At 37.5% G+C, this 17,417-nt stretch overlaps 1 protein-coding gene across 3 annotated transcripts in view; it reads left to right on the top strand.

The window, feature by feature from the left end:
- The window catches only part of TSNAX (translin associated factor X), a 35,320-nt gene extending 18,349 nt beyond the window's left edge, over positions 1 to 16,971 (top strand). For 2 of the 3 annotated variants that reach the window (XM_040967821.1, XM_040967820.1), the window contains exons 5-6: positions 11,416 to 11,543; positions 15,165 to 16,971. In XM_040967821.1, the coding sequence (XP_040823755.1) occupies positions 11,416 to 11,543; positions 15,165 to 15,542 (506 nt within the window). In that variant the 3' untranslated portion in view covers positions 15,543 to 16,971. Of the gene's footprint in view, positions 1 to 11,415; positions 11,544 to 15,161 lie in introns of all 3 variants that reach the window. The other variant, XM_040967819.1, reaches the window with a different exon arrangement.
- Positions 16,972 to 17,417: the final 446 nt, after the last annotated feature.

Raw genomic sequence — 17,417 nt, 5'->3', positions numbered from 1 at the left:
TCTTGGACCATCATCCACTAATTTTCCAGCTGTATAACATAAAAGGGCATATTGTAACACCAACTCATTTTGTAACTAATATTTACTGTGGCATTATAATCTGAATCTGACTTGGTTTGTCTACTTTGATATATTTCCTGCTGGACCATATTCCCTTTCTCGTAGCCATTTGTATAGCACTTTAAGTATGAGCGTTTTCTCCAAAGCCAAACTCTTTTTCTAAAAGAACTCAGACCGTGTATCTAGTTAAAATACTTTTATTTTTCTTTACTATTACCTATCCATGTAAGTAAATGGATAAAGTTTAAATTTGTAGTCATCTGTAAAATGATTCAGTAAACATTTTTCCTGATTGTATAAATCACAATTTTAAAATAAGTGTGCATTTCATACTGATAACCTTAAGAAATCCTTTCCGTTGACACTTTCTGATGTGTAGAAACAGTGAGCCTTCTTCCTAGATACATGTGTGGTGCATATTGCTTGGACTGTCAAAGTATGTGAAGGTCTTTTGTTTCAGTTACCTTTCACTTCTGAACATTCCTGTTGCTTTTCTGAAATTCTGTTTTAGAAAGTTATTCTTCTGGGCCTGGCACGGTGGCCTAGCAGCTAAAGTCCTTGCCTTGAGTGTACCAAGATCCCATATGGGCGCCGGTTCTAATCCCGGCAGTTCTACTTCCCATCCAGCTCCCTGCTTGTGGCCTGGGAAAGCAGACGAGGATGGCCCAAAGCCTTGGGACCCTGCACCCGCGTGGGAGCCCTAAAAGAAGTTCCTGCACCTACATGGGAAACCTGGAGGAGGTTCCTGGCTCCTGGCTTCAGATCGGCATAGCACTGGCCATTGTGGTCACTTGGGGAGTGAATCATCAGACAGAGGTTCTTTCTCTCTGTCTCTCCTCCTCTGTGTATTTCTGGATTTGCAATAAATAGATAAATAAATCTTTTTTTAAAAAGTTATTCTTTCTGAGCTTGGGTATGTCTTGATAAGGATGGAGCCTGGGAAGAGAAGAGACAATCTCCTGGTCTGTTTTGTTCACCCTGTATTAAATCAAAGAGGTTTTATTCCTTGACAGACTCTATCTTATGCCTACAATGGATTAAACACATTATTTGTTTCTTAGCCAATCAGAAAATATCTTAGGATTGTAATACATGTAGAGCTAGGATAATTTTTCAAAAGAAAACAGACCTCTTTTAATTGTGAGATATAATAAAATGAAGCCAAAGAAAAACCACACTTTAATGAAGTTATAAAATAGTGCCTAACAAAAATTAATGTATTTCCTAAATTTTAACTATTCTTTCTTTTGTTTCATCCAGCAAAGTTACAGAGTGCCCTTGTACTGTTAATTCTTTAGTACATTCTATATAAACCCACAGTACAGGTAGTTGCCTATTTGCCAGTGAGGGAATTGGATTGCAATAAAGTTAATAAGTTTACTTCACACCACTAGTAGGAGACTAAATTTGTTGTTGAGTCTGGAATGTCTTCATTTTAAGTTTGTGTTTTCGGTTACATTAGGTTCCTGGTTTACATTCTATATATTTTATTTGGGGGAAGGCTAGGTGTCAATTAGACTGTGGATCATGCTTGGGGTGCAGTGACTAAGGCCCAAGTTTGATGTTACCAGTAGGGACAGAGCGGAAAGGGCATGTTTTTAGAAGGTTTTGTGGTTTTCTGGGTTCTGTTTTGTTTTTTAAGGATAGGGCATGAGGAATAGTCTCTAGGAAAGCCTTTAGATTTCTGGCTTGGCCAACTTGCTGAATCGGAACATTATGTTAGGAGAAAACAGGAAGGGTGGGAGGAATGTCGGATATGGCTGACGGGAAATACGGACCATCCAGGTAGCTGGCTGAGTGGCAACTTGATGCGTGGGTCTAGAATGCAAGTCTAATCTGCAGTGACAGTCTTGGGATCATCATTCTATAATCTGTGGTTGAGTTTGCAGACATGCCAGGGAAGTGCAGAGGGAGAAGGCTGAAGATTCAGCAGCTTAACTAAAGGAATTGGAATATTTCCTGGAATAAGGTCCTTGGAGTAGTGGAGAGGAAGAAATCCAGAGTGTACCTGTATACCCCACTGGCTCTGTGGGAGGGGAGAAGAGCTCCCTTTCTGGAGCCAGGCAGGTAAAGATGTGCCTACAGGTAGGGAAGAAGTTGAGGAAACTGTTGTTCAGTAACCTCTGTTTCCTGTCATGTACTAAGAAAGTGAGGGATTGAGCTGGGGGGATGGTTTTGAATTGGTGGAAAACTGGAGATTGTAGAACGACTCAGTCTAGATGTTTGGCCTAGCAATTTAATCATTCTTTCTTCAAGTATCCTTTAATTTCATTTCCCACTGACTTTATATACACACTTTTTTTATATAGTAAAAAGAAATATATAGTAAGAAATATATATATATATTTAAAGTCTGGAGTCTTTAGCTTAGTGTTTTCAAGGCATATTAAGAGTGTGTTTCAAAAAGTTGTTGGAAACACGGAATTAAAAGATAATGCTGGGGCTAGTGCAGTAGCCTAGAGGCTAAATCCTCACCTTGCAACTGCTGGGATCCCATATGGGCACCAGATCATGTCCTGGTTGCTCTACTTCTCATCCAGCTCCTTGCTTGTGGCCTGGAAAAGCAGTGGAGGATGGCCCAAAGCCTTCCTGTCCCTAAATACCCTGTTCCTGTGTGGGAGACCAGAAGAAGCTCCTGGTTCCTGGCTTCCGATTGGCTCAGTGCTGTCTGCTGTGGCCGCTTGGGGAGTGAACCAGCAGATGGAAGATCTTTCTGTATCTCCTCTTTGTAAGTCTGCCTTTCCAATTAAAAACAAAAACAACTTTTAATTTTAATTTTTGAGTTTTATCGTACAATTCTGTAGAGTCTGGGATCCCCCTTCCCTCAGTTCCCACCCCCTGACTGATTTTCCCCATATCATCACAATAACACAGTCCTTCATAGAGCGTTACAGTTCCTTCAGTCTCCCCTGGCATTGCTGCTACAGACATTGTCAGACGGTCCACCATCCCATTGTCTATTCATGTGCAACAGTTTCACTGGGAGTCCATCCCTGACTTGCATTGTGTCCCCACACATGGTAGTCTCCACTACTCTTATCATTACACATTTCAATTTGCATGATGGTGTCCTTATATTAGAAAATAAACAAATCTTAAAAAAAGATAATGTACATTTTCATTAACTTTTTGAAGACCTCTTGTGTATCAAAGCATAGGTCATTCATTTTTTATGCTTGGGTCATCATCCATTGTGCAAATAATGCCATATTTTATTTAATGATCAGCATGTGGATATATATTTCTTAATTTATATGTTTTTATTGGAAAGTCAGATATACAGAAAGGAGGAGAGACAGGAAAATCTTCTGTCCAATGATTCATTCCCCAGGTAGCCTCAGTGGCCAGAGCTGAGCCAATCCAAAGCCAGGAGACAGGAACTTCTCTCAGGTCTTCCACATGGGTGCAGGTTGCCATCCTCAACTGATTTCCTAAGTCACAGGTAGGTAGGGAGCTAGATGGGACGCAGGGCTGCCGGGATTAGAACTGGTGCCCATACAGCATCCTGGCACTTGCAAGGCAAAGACTTTAGCCAATAGGCTAGTACGCCAGACCCTACTACTACACTCGTGGAGTACTGTAAATAATGCTGCTATTAACCTTTGCCTACAAGCCTTTATGTGAGCATATGCTTTCATTTCTGAGTCACTTAATACAGTTTTCTAAAAGAAAGCATCAAAAACATGAGAAGAAAGTTTTGTCCGTTTTTTGGGGGATTTGGGGCATATATATATTACTGAAGTATTGAAAAAAAAATTAGAAATCTTCAATGAGGTTTCCCAGTTTATGTTCTTATAAGTGAGCGAGAAGAAAAATAACAAAATACATAAGGGCAGCCTGCAAACTCCTCTCTTCCTGGTAGCTGATTCTGTAAATAATTCTAATTGGATTTCATCCAAGGAAAAGGCCGGGGGAAGGCATTGTTTGATGGAATACAGTAGTAGGTTGAAACTTTTCACCTTGGGAATTATTCAATAAAAATAGCGGATGTCCTTTTCATCAAGTTGAAACATAACTTGTTTAAAATCCTTTTACCTACATTTGACTAAAAATGCTTTTCAGTGTTTGGAGCCAGATGTCCTTGAACTTTTGGATAGTATAGCCAGAGTCTTAATTACTTAATTACTATAGAGTGGAAACAGCCATATCACTGCTGAAGGAACAGTTACCAAACACATCCTTGAAACAACCTGTGTATGCCTTTAGAAATACAATGAAATGTAATATTTCACAGCCACCACCAGTAATTAATACTGAGACTTAGAGATAAATTTTGTTCCGTGTTCTTTGTTTCTCATTAAAAAACAGAGACAGCCTCTAATGCAGAGCATTGTCACTTTGAACTCCAATCTAAAACTTTTTATCTGAGGTACTGTAAATTTAGTACAACTAGAGAGTTCTGAATATTTGAGTAGCAAATGTTAATGTTTTTGTCCAGGCACTCACAGTAGCTAGTGAGGGGGGTTGAGGGAGATTATTGGAAGAGTTTATAAACATTTTTACTGTTCTACATGCAAGATGTTAGGGATGGGACAAGTGGCAAGGTTATCAGGCTGTGATCCCTGCCTGCCTCACTGTTCTAGGGTGCGTGGTGGGTGATTTTGTTTTTTTATAAAGTAAAAACTTGATGGACAGGTTTCTTGGATTGAGAATGAAGAAATGGATGCTGCCTTGATTGAGGGTGTGTTCAAAACATCAAAACTTTTTTATGGATAGAAAAGTATGTGAAAAAGGTCTTAATAGACATTCCATAGCATGGAATTCTGAAAATATGCAGTATGTTTAAGAGATAGAACGTAAGGCTAAAGCATGGGAAAAACTGAACCAGCAGTCTAGTGGGGAAAAATGTTTTTTTAAAAAAGGAAATGTGTGGAATTGGAAGATAAAGAAGCAGGTAAGGTTGGAAGCTTCTGAGTCATAGAAACTTGAGTGATATTTCTAACATCTCTAAATTTTGTCATTCATTAAAGAGAATAATTACATTAAAATGAACATTGAAAACTGGATGTAAGGTATGAGATACAGTATCTTTATAATGTACATTAAAGACAGCATAGTTGCTTTTCCTTTGTTTAATGAAGTTCTCTAAGTTTTGGACATGCAAGGGTAGAAATGGAACTAAGTTGAGAACGCAGACTAGGGTTGAAATGGTTTGAATGTTACTGGAGGAATAATTATAACTGTCCAAGATTAGCAATGATAAAGGAAAACAATTTTAAAAGACAATCCAAAAGCAAGTTGTTTTTTAAAACTATGTCTGATAATGACTGTTAACAGAAATGATAATTATAGGAAAATATTAGATATCATTCATTTGTAAATGTAGAAGAAATCCAAATGCTTTAATTATAGAATAGTTCTAAACACATGGATCAATTCAGCTAGTTTTAATGACAGTATTTTTTAAAAACGACTTTTTCAGATCATTTATTTATAAAACAATATGCTAGACGTGATGGTCTTTTTCAAATTCGGGATAATGAATTTTCCTTCCTACTGAAATCTGGAAAAAAAATCTATCTTAATGAAACTAAATTATGTGATAACCAAGTAGGAATGCTAATTTTTTTTCTGGAACAAGACACTGCTGGGGAAAAATTAGTATTTTGTTGCTAAAATGCTAATTTTGTTAATAATATTATTTTAAACCTCATGTAAAATAATATTAAACTCAACAAATAGAATAAACAAAACTAAAGGGATTCACTTTTTTGTAGTAATTGGGCCTCTAGAGTTAATACCATTTTATAAATATTTGTGCCACTTTTGAAAACTGAACCAGTGTAAATATGAGAAAATATGACCTCATAAAAGTAGATATGTGTAGGTAATGCTTTGATTTTTTTTTTTTTTTAATGTAAGGTTTATTTCATTTTTGCTGGAAAGTGAAATATACAGAGAGGAAGATCTTCCAAATGCTGATTCATTCCCCAAGTGATCGCAATAGTCAGAACTGAGCTGATCCGAAGGCAGGATCCCAGAGCCTCTTCTGGTTCTCCCACACAGGTGCAGGGTACCAAGGCTTTGGGCTGTCCTCCAGTGCCTTCCCAGGCCACAAGCAGGAAGCTAGATGGGAAGTGGGACTGTCAGGATTAGAACTGGCACCCGTATGGGATCTCAGCGAGTGGAAGGTGAGGACTTTGGCTGTTAAGCCACCATGCTGGACCCTACAAATTCTTACGTTGAAATGGAACCCTACCATGGTAGAACATGTTTGTACCTGTCATAGAATTTACTATTTAACTATTTTCAGTTATGTCCAGAATTTTTTCACCTTTCCAATATAAAACTCTTTACCCATTTTATATGGTATTTTCTCAAAGCAGAAGTTTTTATGTTTATTAAATATTCTTCTAAAATGTAGTTTTCACTTACTAATAATTTTTTTATTATAGAAATGTAACTTATTTTATCATGTTTTTATGCCTGTCATAACAAAGTATTAGGCAGTGAGAGTATAACAATGAACAGGGTACTCATGAGTTTAAGCTGGAGTCTACACATCATGCGATCACATTGTTGGTGACATCATTCATCTTTACTTGGTATAGAGGCCCAGGCAAATTTGTTTGTACCACCTTCGGCCTATGTCATCTTAGTTGTTGCATTTACTTCTCCTGCCCCCTATGTAGCATAAGCGCCTCTCTTACCTGCTGTTTCCTCCCTCCCTCCTGCCTTCCTTTTCCTCTCTCTCTCTTTTTTTAAAGATTTATTTTTATTGGAAAGGCAGATACACAGGATGAGAGAGAGGAAGATCTTCTATCTGTTGATTCACTTCCCAAATGGCCGCAATAGCCAGAGCTGAGCCAATCCAAAGCCAGGACCAGGAACTTCTGGGTCTCCCATGTGGGTGCAGGATCCATAGGCTTTGGGCCATCCTTGACAAGCAGGGAGCTGGGTGGGAAGCGGGGTGCTGGGATCAGAACTGGCGCCCATATGGGATCCTGGCATTTGCAAGGCGAGGGCTTTAAGCTGCGAGGCTACCATACCAGGGCCTCTCTCTCTCTCTTTTTTTTATCATTTGGTAGTCAGACACAAATCTTCCATCCTCTGGTTCACTCTCTTAAGTGTCCATAATAGCTAGGATTAGGCCAGGCTTGAAGCCAGAAGCCTGGAATTCAACCCACTGCCACTCACATGAGTAATGGGTACCCAAGCCCTGAGTCATCATCATCTGTTGCCTCCAGGATGTATAGTAATGAGAAGCTGGAAAAGGAAGTGGAGCCAGTTCTTTATCCTGGCACTTCGAAATTTAACAAGTTATCCTAAACAGTGTCCTAACTGTTGTACCCAATGCTTTCCTCCATCTATTTGAGTCTAACATTTTTCTTATTAAATTTTATTTTTAATGATACAGTTCCAAAGGCTCAGTGATTTCCCCTTCCACTTCCTGCCCCATTTACTCTTTCTCCTACTCTTTCTCCCTAAATTATTACAATAATGTAGTCCTGTTACAGTCACAAGTAAATCATTCTTCTATTTAACTGTATCATGAAATTGTAGGTATATACATTTTTAACATTTTTAAAGCATTCTAACATTTTGAAAGCAGTGCTATTTTTGCTCAACATGGCTGAAATGTAAACCAGTCACAAGAATTTAAGAACGGGTTCATTACTTGGAATGTTGCAATAACTATTTACATTAAGTGTCTAAATATGCATATTATAGGGTACCTGTTACAAGATCAGGCAGCCACATTGCTCTAGGTGTTTGGTGAGGCTAGAGGCTGGTGGAAGGTGATCACGTGGTGATCCAGGGAGCAGTCTCTTCACACCCATGGGTCTCTGTATGGGCTGTCCCTCAAGCTAAACCCAGTGTAATCACTTTCCAGTACTCTGCCTTTAGACTCCATCATTCACTAAAATTCAGACCTTAATCCATTAACAGAAGATTTTGAAGTATTTTACTTGGACCTTGAGGGGCTACTCTGGTTAATTTCCAGTGCATAACATGTGTCCATCTTATAAATGTAATCCTTTGTGAGTTTTGATTTGACCACGTGCTGAATTGAAACTATTGATGTAGGTTAAGTGAAATTAAGCAAAGTTTTTGTAATTCTTGTTAATGATTTGATCTGTATTCTAAGAACCACAAGATGCTGCTTGGACTTTAAGCAGGGGAGTGATGTGATCATAGTCATGAAGATGGTAAACAGTGTGCTGTAAAAGAATGGATGAGAAGAGGTGTGCAGCAGATGAGTGGAGTGGACCAAGTTTGGGCAAATTGATTGTGAGGATGCTATGATAGGGGTATTAAGTGAGCATTGGATGTATAGAGAAAAATATTATCAAAAATGTTGAAAGCTGCAAAGATTTAAGATGGAAATATATCCTTTCCACCTAGGTAGAATGGTAATTGTAGTAAGAGCTGTTTGGGTATAGAGATGGGATCAAACTAGGTTTAAGTGACGAAGTTATTGAAGAAATGTAGCTAAAACCTCAAGAAATTCTGCTGTAAAGGAAAAGAGAAAGATGGGAAAGTCATTGAGAGTAAAGATGACTTGGTCAGTGGGTAAGAAGAGACCTGAACATGTGTCCATATTGACCTTGAGCATCCAGTATAGACCATCCCAAGACCATGGAGGCAGAAGCCAAATTTCACTTTCTGCTGAGTTTAGATCCTGGTTCTGAGCCTAGGTGATTGACTTCAGAAGATAAAACACTTCCTCTAGATATTAAGGGTGAAGGGGAAATAATTTTCCTAGTTCTCCATTGTATTCATCAGGGGCTAAACAGGAAGTAGAAACTACCCAGTGATTTAACAAGGAATGTTCAACACAGCAATTAACTGAGCAGAGCTTGTGTTGTAAGGAAAGGGGTACTAGTTGGAAGAGTGCTGGAGTATTAGTTGGAATGAACAGCCACCACTGTGGGGCTGAGCAGAGCAGCCAAGGAAGTAACAATGCAGACCTCGTTAGAGAAGTGCAGGGGTGGCACACTGTGAGGCAGAGACCTTCACTGAGGTGTGGCTCTGAGTGGGGAAGCTGCCTATAGGAGGTACCATGCTATGCAATTCCCTTTTTACCCAAAGTGCCTTACTGAAAGCTTCTCTGAAATGTAAGCTGTGCCTAGGGAATTGCACATAACTGCTGGCCGTCTGAAGGCTGAGAGAACACCGGAGTCAAGAAGGGGCACTGTCCTTTTCTGACCTTTGAACACCTGGTACCTTCACCAGTAAGGCTTTTACTGTCTTCCCAGCTGGCACTGGAAAAAGCTTTAAGGATCCACCTCCAATATTAGAGGTGGTGGAGCTGAGAGAAACAATAAATTGACAAGTGGCATACCTATTATTAGTCTCACTTCACGCGCATATGCACTATACAGTGATACACATTCTTGTATATAAATCCTGACAGATGTGTGTGTGTATGTGTACATATTCATAAGCTAACCACATTAGATTGTATTTAAAGATGTGGTTACTGATTCCTGTGTTTTGCTGTTTGTGTGAATGATTTGTCTGGAAGGAAATGAGAAATACAACTTTTCCTTAGGGAAGGAGACTAGTTCATAATCTAGAAATTTACAGAAAGGTGTTTGAATATAACAAAGTATCTGGTTAAACTCCATCTGTTAGGGTTTAATTTTTCAGCACAGAAATGGCTTGTTGAAAGGGTTTTGCCTTTCTGTCGTGTCCTATCTGTGTAGGGCGCCTATTTTCCTACCTGCACGTAGGACTCCTTTTATCATGAGCAACACCAGCTCATCTGTTTCCCTCTGTACCCTTTGACCCTTGAATTCATTCAATATTATGATGTGTCAGCTCTTAGCTTTCCCACACTGTTGCTACCAAACTGGATTTGCAGTGTCAGGTAATTTAAGATTGTCTAAATAGCAGGATTGTGTCTTATAAAGTACTAGCTTAAATACTAATGATCTAATTAAATTCTGTGTTTTCTTTGCATTATCAGAAATTTAATTTACTTTTTGCCATTTTTACAATACAGTCTTGAAAAAAGCTGTATCTGTCTCTTAACGTGACACTTATTTTTGTAAAATATGCTTTATTTATGTGAAAAGTGAGTGACAAGAAAAGGTCAGAATAGCTGAGACTGGGCCTGGCAGAAGCCAAAAGCCCAGGACTCCATCTGGGTCTTCCACCATTGTGGCTGGAGCCAGAGAACATGCCTTCTTCTCCTGTCCTTCCAGGCACATTAGCAGGCAGCTCGGTAAGTAGAGTAGCCTGGATATGAACTGGCTCTTTAGTGTGGGATGGCAGCTTTGCGAGAGTAGCTTAATTAACCTACTGTGCCAGTGATAATGATTTTTTATATATTACTTTATCCTTGTGTGTATGACTTTGGATTGTAGCATAATAAAGTAATGTAGGAAATTCTTGGTATTGAAATTTAGTTGTTTTATAGTACATGAAAAGATTTACTACAATTTATTTTCAATTCATTGTAAACTTTTTTCATCTGGTATAAAATTGTATTTCTTAGCTTTTTATTTCTCTGAACTTAAAGCTACTAAAGCAGAAAGGAGTTTGCTATTTATCTTGGGCCCATTTTGAAGTATGAAGAGACAAATAGTATTTTCTATTTGGCCATTTTTAATTTTTTTAATGTTTTTACCTATTAAATATTAAGATTTAAGTGATTGTTAGTTTTACATATCATTACAATGATTTATTGTTGCCATTTAAAAAGACAAAAAAACTTCTGTGTAATTTCTGTTGAAACCTATCTGAATCTATTTTTTTTTTTTTTTTTTTTTTTAAAGATTTATTTTTATTATTTTTTTCATTGGAAAGGCGGATATACAGAGAGGAGAGACAGAGAGGAAGATCTTCCGTCCGATGATTCACTCCCCAAGTGAGCGCAACGGGCTGATACTATGCCGATCCGAAGCCAGGAGCCTCTTCCGGGTCTCCCACGCGGGTGCAGGTTCCCAAAGCTTTGGGCCGTCCTCAACCGCTTTCCCAGGCCACAGGCAGGGAGCTGGAAGGGAAGCGGGGCTGCCGGGATTAGAACCGGCGCCCATATGGGATCCCGGGCGTGCAAGGCGAGGACCCTTAACCACTTGCGCCACCGCGCCGGGCCCCTGAATCTATTTTTTTAAAACTCTGATATTTTTCAGTAGGAAAAAAATTTTTTATCATTGACTCGTGGAGTTGTAAAAAGAGGAACTGGATGTATTTCTAAACACAGGCTGTCAGGACTGACACAGCAGTGCTTGTCTCTGCTGTCTGTCCCAGGGAAGCTTCTGTGCACTCACAGACCCAGTCTGGGCTGTTGTTAGCATGGACATATGGTCAGTTGGTTTTGAACTGGATGATAATTAAGAGGTTTTTTGGTTATAATATTCTTAATAATTTAGTGCTTCCTACTCATTTTCTTTTTTCATTTTTCAGGATTGCAGGAATACGTAGAGGCTGTCTCTTTTCAACACTTCATCAAAACACGATCGTTAATCAGTATGGATGAAATTAATAAACAGTTGGTATTTACGACCGAAGACAATGGGAAAGAAAACAAGACTGTGAGAATTTAAAATCATATTCACATTTATTTTATAATTTATGTAATAGCATAATCATTGTAAAAGTTACTGTCTAATAATGCTAAGAAGATTCAGATGGGAATGTTCTTTCTAAAGTGCGGTTTCATAGAGCCAACTAGGGAGATAGACTTTTTAAGTATTTTGATTAGGGGATAGAAAAAGAACAACCTTAAGTATATTGGGGAAGTAATTCTGTTTACATCTACAAAGTGACAGTAAGTCTACTTTGTATTTTATTATGTATTTTCAGTGTGTTTATAAGAACTATTATAAACTTTTATAAATCTTTTCAGGTAAGCATTATCCGTTTTATAGAAAGAAACAGACTTTGAGTAACTCTTTAAGGACTTTAAGTAACTCTTCAAAAGTCACACAAGTAATAATTTATTAGCAGATATTTTGAGTATCCACCTGTGCCAATCTGCAAGTCCCTCTCAGATGTGCTGTCAGGCACCTACTGATAGGATTGCTTCAGAGGAGTCTACTTGAAGATGTTTAGTGAGGCAGTGTATGGCCTGGACGTGCTGGGCTGGGGTTCCGTGTTGGAAAGGAGTTGATACATAGTAAGAGTCACTGACTCAGTTCCCAGTGCTGCAACCTGAAATCCTAGAAGCTCTCCTGAGTTAAGAGAAGTGTTTGACTTTAAGCAAATATGATGTTTTTCTTCTTCTGGATGTCAAGATACAACATTCAATTAAAGAGGTAGACTATTTTGAAATGTTAGACATTAATACTTTTCAGACATCATTCAAAGATTCAGCTTAGGTGGGATATGGAAGAAGCAGTTAAAAGAGGGAAAAGACAGAAACACAGAAATATTCCACCTATTAGTTCAATCCTCAGATGGCCAGAATGGCCAGAGCTGAACCAAACAAGAGCCAGGAGCTTCTTCTGGGTCTCCCAAATGGGCCTATGGGTACAAACACTTGGGCCATCCTTTGCAGCCATGTATGGAATGCCGGTATTACAGGCAGCAGCTTTATGTGCTATACCACAATGCTGGCCTCACAATTTTCTTGAATATCAACTAAAGTGGTTATATGACAAAATAAAATTAACATGGTATGGCATATAACTTACTTTAAGAAAGCCATATGCTTTAACTTTTAAAATTGTATGAACAAATTCATTTTGAAAAGTGAAATTGCTTCATAGTGAAGATTACGGAATGAGATACAATGAATCTCTTTGAACTGCATTCTTAACATTGCTGAAGTACCTCATCCTTCTTTCAAGTGGTCTAAGTACAAGTGAAAATATTGGGGAAAAGGCAAAACAATGAGAATAAGGATGTAAGTCCTAAAGAATTCTAGGTTTGTATTGCCATGATGAACTTCAATTTGTTAAGACCACGTTCATACACTTTCCTTTTAGTGCTGAAGAAATTCTTGGTGCTAAAAATTCTGGCAATTTGATAAGGAAAGGTATTTTGTTATGACTTGCCATTGCAAATATTGTTTAAAACTATTAAATTTAAATTATAAAAGCTTTGTTATGAAAAATTACAAACAGTCTGAGATGTGGACAGAATAGAGGAATACGACAAACACTCAGTTATCTGCTACTTGGATTGATCATGGTTTACGTTTTACCATATCTATAATGTTTTTGGCTAAGCGGTTCCAAAGGTAGAGATGTCATATTTCACCCCTTAAGACTTTGTGTCCTTATTCAAAGCAGCATTTTAAATAATTTACTTTTTCCTACTATTAGATTGTCAACAGAATTTATTTATTTAGTAGTGTATTAGTTGAAATTTGTTAATTCAAAAAATATCTTTCTCCAGGATTAATTTATAACCATAGGATTCCATGTGTATAATAGTAGAAACAAAAACATGAATGTTTTCTTGAGCAGAGGTTTCTTTTATGGCCTATGAAATGCAGTCCATCTCCACATACACACAAAATCTACCCTTTCTAAAAAGATGTTGACTCTGATAAATAAATAGAAACAAAGCAAGCACATTTATGAGGTAATTAAAAAAGGCATCAGAATGATGAGGAAACAGGCTTTTAGGCTGCCCATCCAGGTCTGTTAGCTGGCTACTCAGGATGTTTTTTGGATCTAGTTCGTTAGGCTGTATGCTGAAGTCATTGGACCTTATGATCTGTAAAGAGTCTAAACAGTATCTAAATTCATGTCTTGAATACACAGCAACCATAGGGATCTTAAGAAAACCTCAGTTTGTCTGCTTGATAGCCCTATAAAGTTAGGATCCTTTATTGTGGCAGTCAGTGGATCACCCCGGACTCATGCAATACTAATCATTAACTTTAAAAACTTAAAAGCAGTTACCTCACCACTTTCTCAAATATATTACACAGTTTTTCTATGCATGCTTAAATCTTTCTCACTGTCTAAAATGTTCTTTGATGTAATTGTGCTTCCCTTAGCTATGTCCCAATAATAATTTGGGTTCACCTCTACTAGTAAGATCCCTGTAGAGAAAGAGAAATTGATGATAGAAACTGAAAACAGTGGAAAGAGATTTTCACAGTGATGGAACTCATGCCAGCTAACATTTACTGTTGACTGTGTTGGACATTATACCAAGAACCTGGTAAATGTTATCGCATTTAATCCTTAAAATAAACCTCTGAGGTAGGTACTGTTATCCCATTTTACAGATGAGGAAACTGAGGTTTAGAGAGATGAAATAACTTGCCCAAGGGCATACGCCTTATGAAGCAAGGTCCTGGAAGAGGTGGGTGGAGATGGGTCAAGGTCATTTGGAAGAGTTAACCTCAAACAAGAGGAGGGACAACTCATCATCTGAGACTGGAGCATAGAAGGTAAAATGGATGTGGATAAAAACAAAGGGGTTTTGTTTGTTTTATTTTTTTTTCTCTTCCTTTTTTGATATGATTAAGGTATTTGAGAAAGATTGTGTCAGGGAATCTCAAATGACCAGGTCAGTGCAAACAGGCAAGATTACCTACTGAAAGTATAGGTTTATTTGAGAAGGGAACTGAGTAGAGTGGTGAAAGGTTAGAGTGGGAAGGTCTGAGAAAAGAGGAATTGGTAAGTAATTTGTAGTAATACAAATTTTATATAGCTGTGACTTTTTTTTCTTTTTCAACTCAGTGGTTTCCAACTATGTGAATAAAAAAGTATTGATTTAGGTTTCTGTTCTTGCTGGGCAGATGCAGTATCTGTGAGAATGGAGGATACAATGAAAAAGTAATAAGTTATAATGATTGGTGCCAAGTAGGGGGAGAAGAAAGGCTAGAAAGCGATTAAATGACAGAAATCATGAGTGGAACAATAGAAGTTTCTAATTTGACATTTATTAAGTGTTTGTCATACAGTCACTGCGCCTTACTTAACAGTACTTCCACTTTGTGTGTCGTGTGAAGTTGGAAATGGTTTCATACTGACAAAAGTATCTTGAAGTCCTCTGACTCAGTTCCCTAAACAGTGCTTGGATTCTAGTACTGTCCCAAATGATTGTTCACCAAAATGGATTTTTTTAGCAAGGTTAGAATGATGAATCTGCTGTTGATTTTATACCTTGTTATAAATGTGATAGTACCATATTCACTTTTTTACAGTATATTTTCTTTGTGTGTGTGTTTATTTTCTGTTTTGTTTCAGCAGCCTTCCTCTGATGCACAGGGCAAGCAGTTTGTCACTTGGAGATTGAAAATCACACCGGTTGATTACCTTCTGGGAGTGGCTGACTTAACTGGAGAATTAATGCGGATGTGTATTAACAGTGTGGGGAATGGGGACATTGACACCCCCTTTGAAGTGAGCGAGTTTTTGCGTCAGGTTTACGATGGGTTTTCCTTCATTGGCAACACTGGACCTTATGAGGTTTCTAAGAAGCTATACACCTTGAAACAAAGCCTGGCTAAAGTGGAAAATGCTTGTTATGCCTTGAAAGTCAGAGGTTCAGAAATCCCAAAACATATGCTGGCAGATGTGTTTTCAGTTAAAACAGAAATGATTGATCAAGAAGAGGGTATTTCTTAGAATAACACCACTCATTCCGTGAGAACTCCTAAGAGAGACCAGTTTGTACAAGACTGTTATTAAGTGTTTGACTTTATTGTGGCTTTTATGTAGAAATGTTTTCAGTTGTACTTGTTCTAAATTGTATACAAGCTGTACATAAAATTATCCAAATGAGTCATTTTGTATATCTTAAAATTTGCATACAAATTTTTGCATCTATGCCTATGTGAACTATTTGCTGGCTAACCATCATTTACCTTTGTTATGCAAAAATGCTTTGGATTGCACTTTCTGCCACGTCTGTGTTAATTTACTTCGTGTGAATTTTGCAGTGGTAGTTGTTAGTGGAAGCCATTTCTGATTTAAGCTGGTAACTTTGAATATATGTTAATCATCTCTTAGTTAAGCTCTGCACTTGTGCTTCCTGTTTAAATTTCCTGGTGATATTGTGCCACACCTCTAAAATAGGATTATTTCATGGAACAAGAATTAAAAATTAATAAGCTTCCAGTATTTTCAAGTACAAGTTTATGAAGTATTATAGTAAAACTTTACATTATGGTATGACTAATTTTAGGCCACTTGAATTAGTCCAAACTAGCCTCCCAGAAAAATTTGCAGCCATAATTTCTTCATTTAATTTTTGTTCATTGAAGAGCAGATGGGAAAGTGGAGCTAATGTTATAATGCTTTCACTGGTAAAACTGAGTTGAATTATAGATTTGTGTATAGAACTGGAAGTGGTGATTCTGTTGCCATTGTATTGTTATTAGGCATGTTTGGAGGCTTTCCTAGTCTAGCATCTATTAGAAATTACATTAAATAATTCTAATACAGTTTTGAGATACTAAGTTAATCTAACAATTGTCCTGTGGCATTAACTGATAAATGAGAGTTGCCAAAGAAAGTTTATGTACATTTCAGCAATAAGACAATTGTCCACAAAGTTGAGAACAACAGTGGTAGTCTCTGGTGATATTTAGAATTGGAATTTGTATACAGAGATTAGTTGTAGATTATAATTTGTGATGTGAAATTGCCTGGAACATAACACTGTTGACCCACAACTAGACATCTATAATTGGTTTGTGAGTTCTGAGAATCTAGATACTAAATTTTATTTTTGTAAATTTCAGTGCTCTGTTTGTAAGAGCTGATTATTTTACAATGTAATTTTCCAAAATCTACCACCTAAAGGAAAATAAAACATGAATATGCATATGAAATTAGTTTGGTTGCTTTGATGATGGTGGAGATTTTTGGTTTTCATATTCTGTGGTACATTGTTGAGATGTAGTTGGTCCCATTGCATAGCTTCTGTTTGTTCTGCTCACTTACAGTAAGTTTATAATGTTATAATGTTAAATGTGAACTAATAACGGATTGAAGAATGTTTTACAGATGTTGAAAACTGTAGTCTTTTGAATAAAATACTAAAATATGGAAATTAAGCTTATTCTTTGAGCATATTGAGAAATAGTAAAACTCTTATAGAATTGTGTTTGAAATGTAAAATCTAATATAGACTAGCTTAGTGTGAATATTTATTATTTCTTTAAAAACCCAGATATAGGAGATTTTCCTGTTCATTTAACTAATGTTTTAGTGAGGTTATCAACATTCCTGTCACACTGTCATGCACCCACTGGAAGGATTGCATTTCAGCATTTAAGAATACTTGACACTTGAACGGAAAAGTAGACTTTTTTGTGCTTCCTTAAGAGTAAAAGTATTGGGGCTAAGCAGGCTGAGCCTCTTCCTGCCTCACTGGCATCACATATGGATGTTGGTTTGAGTCCCAGTTGCCTCTTTTCTGATCTGCCTCACTGCTTATGACTTGGGAAAGCATGAGAGACTAGGAGGAAGCTCCTGGCTTCAGATGGATCCAACTCC

This window comes from Ochotona curzoniae, unplaced genomic scaffold, assembly GCF_017591425.1.
Source record: "Ochotona curzoniae isolate NIBS_2020 unplaced genomic scaffold, NIBS_Ocur_1.0 scaffold_4683, whole genome shotgun sequence".
In the NCBI taxonomy this organism is placed as follows: Eukaryota; Metazoa; Chordata; class Mammalia; order Lagomorpha; family Ochotonidae; genus Ochotona; species Ochotona curzoniae.
The sequence above is the reverse complement of the archived record's forward strand: the minus strand, read 5'-3'. Positions and strand labels throughout refer to the sequence as shown.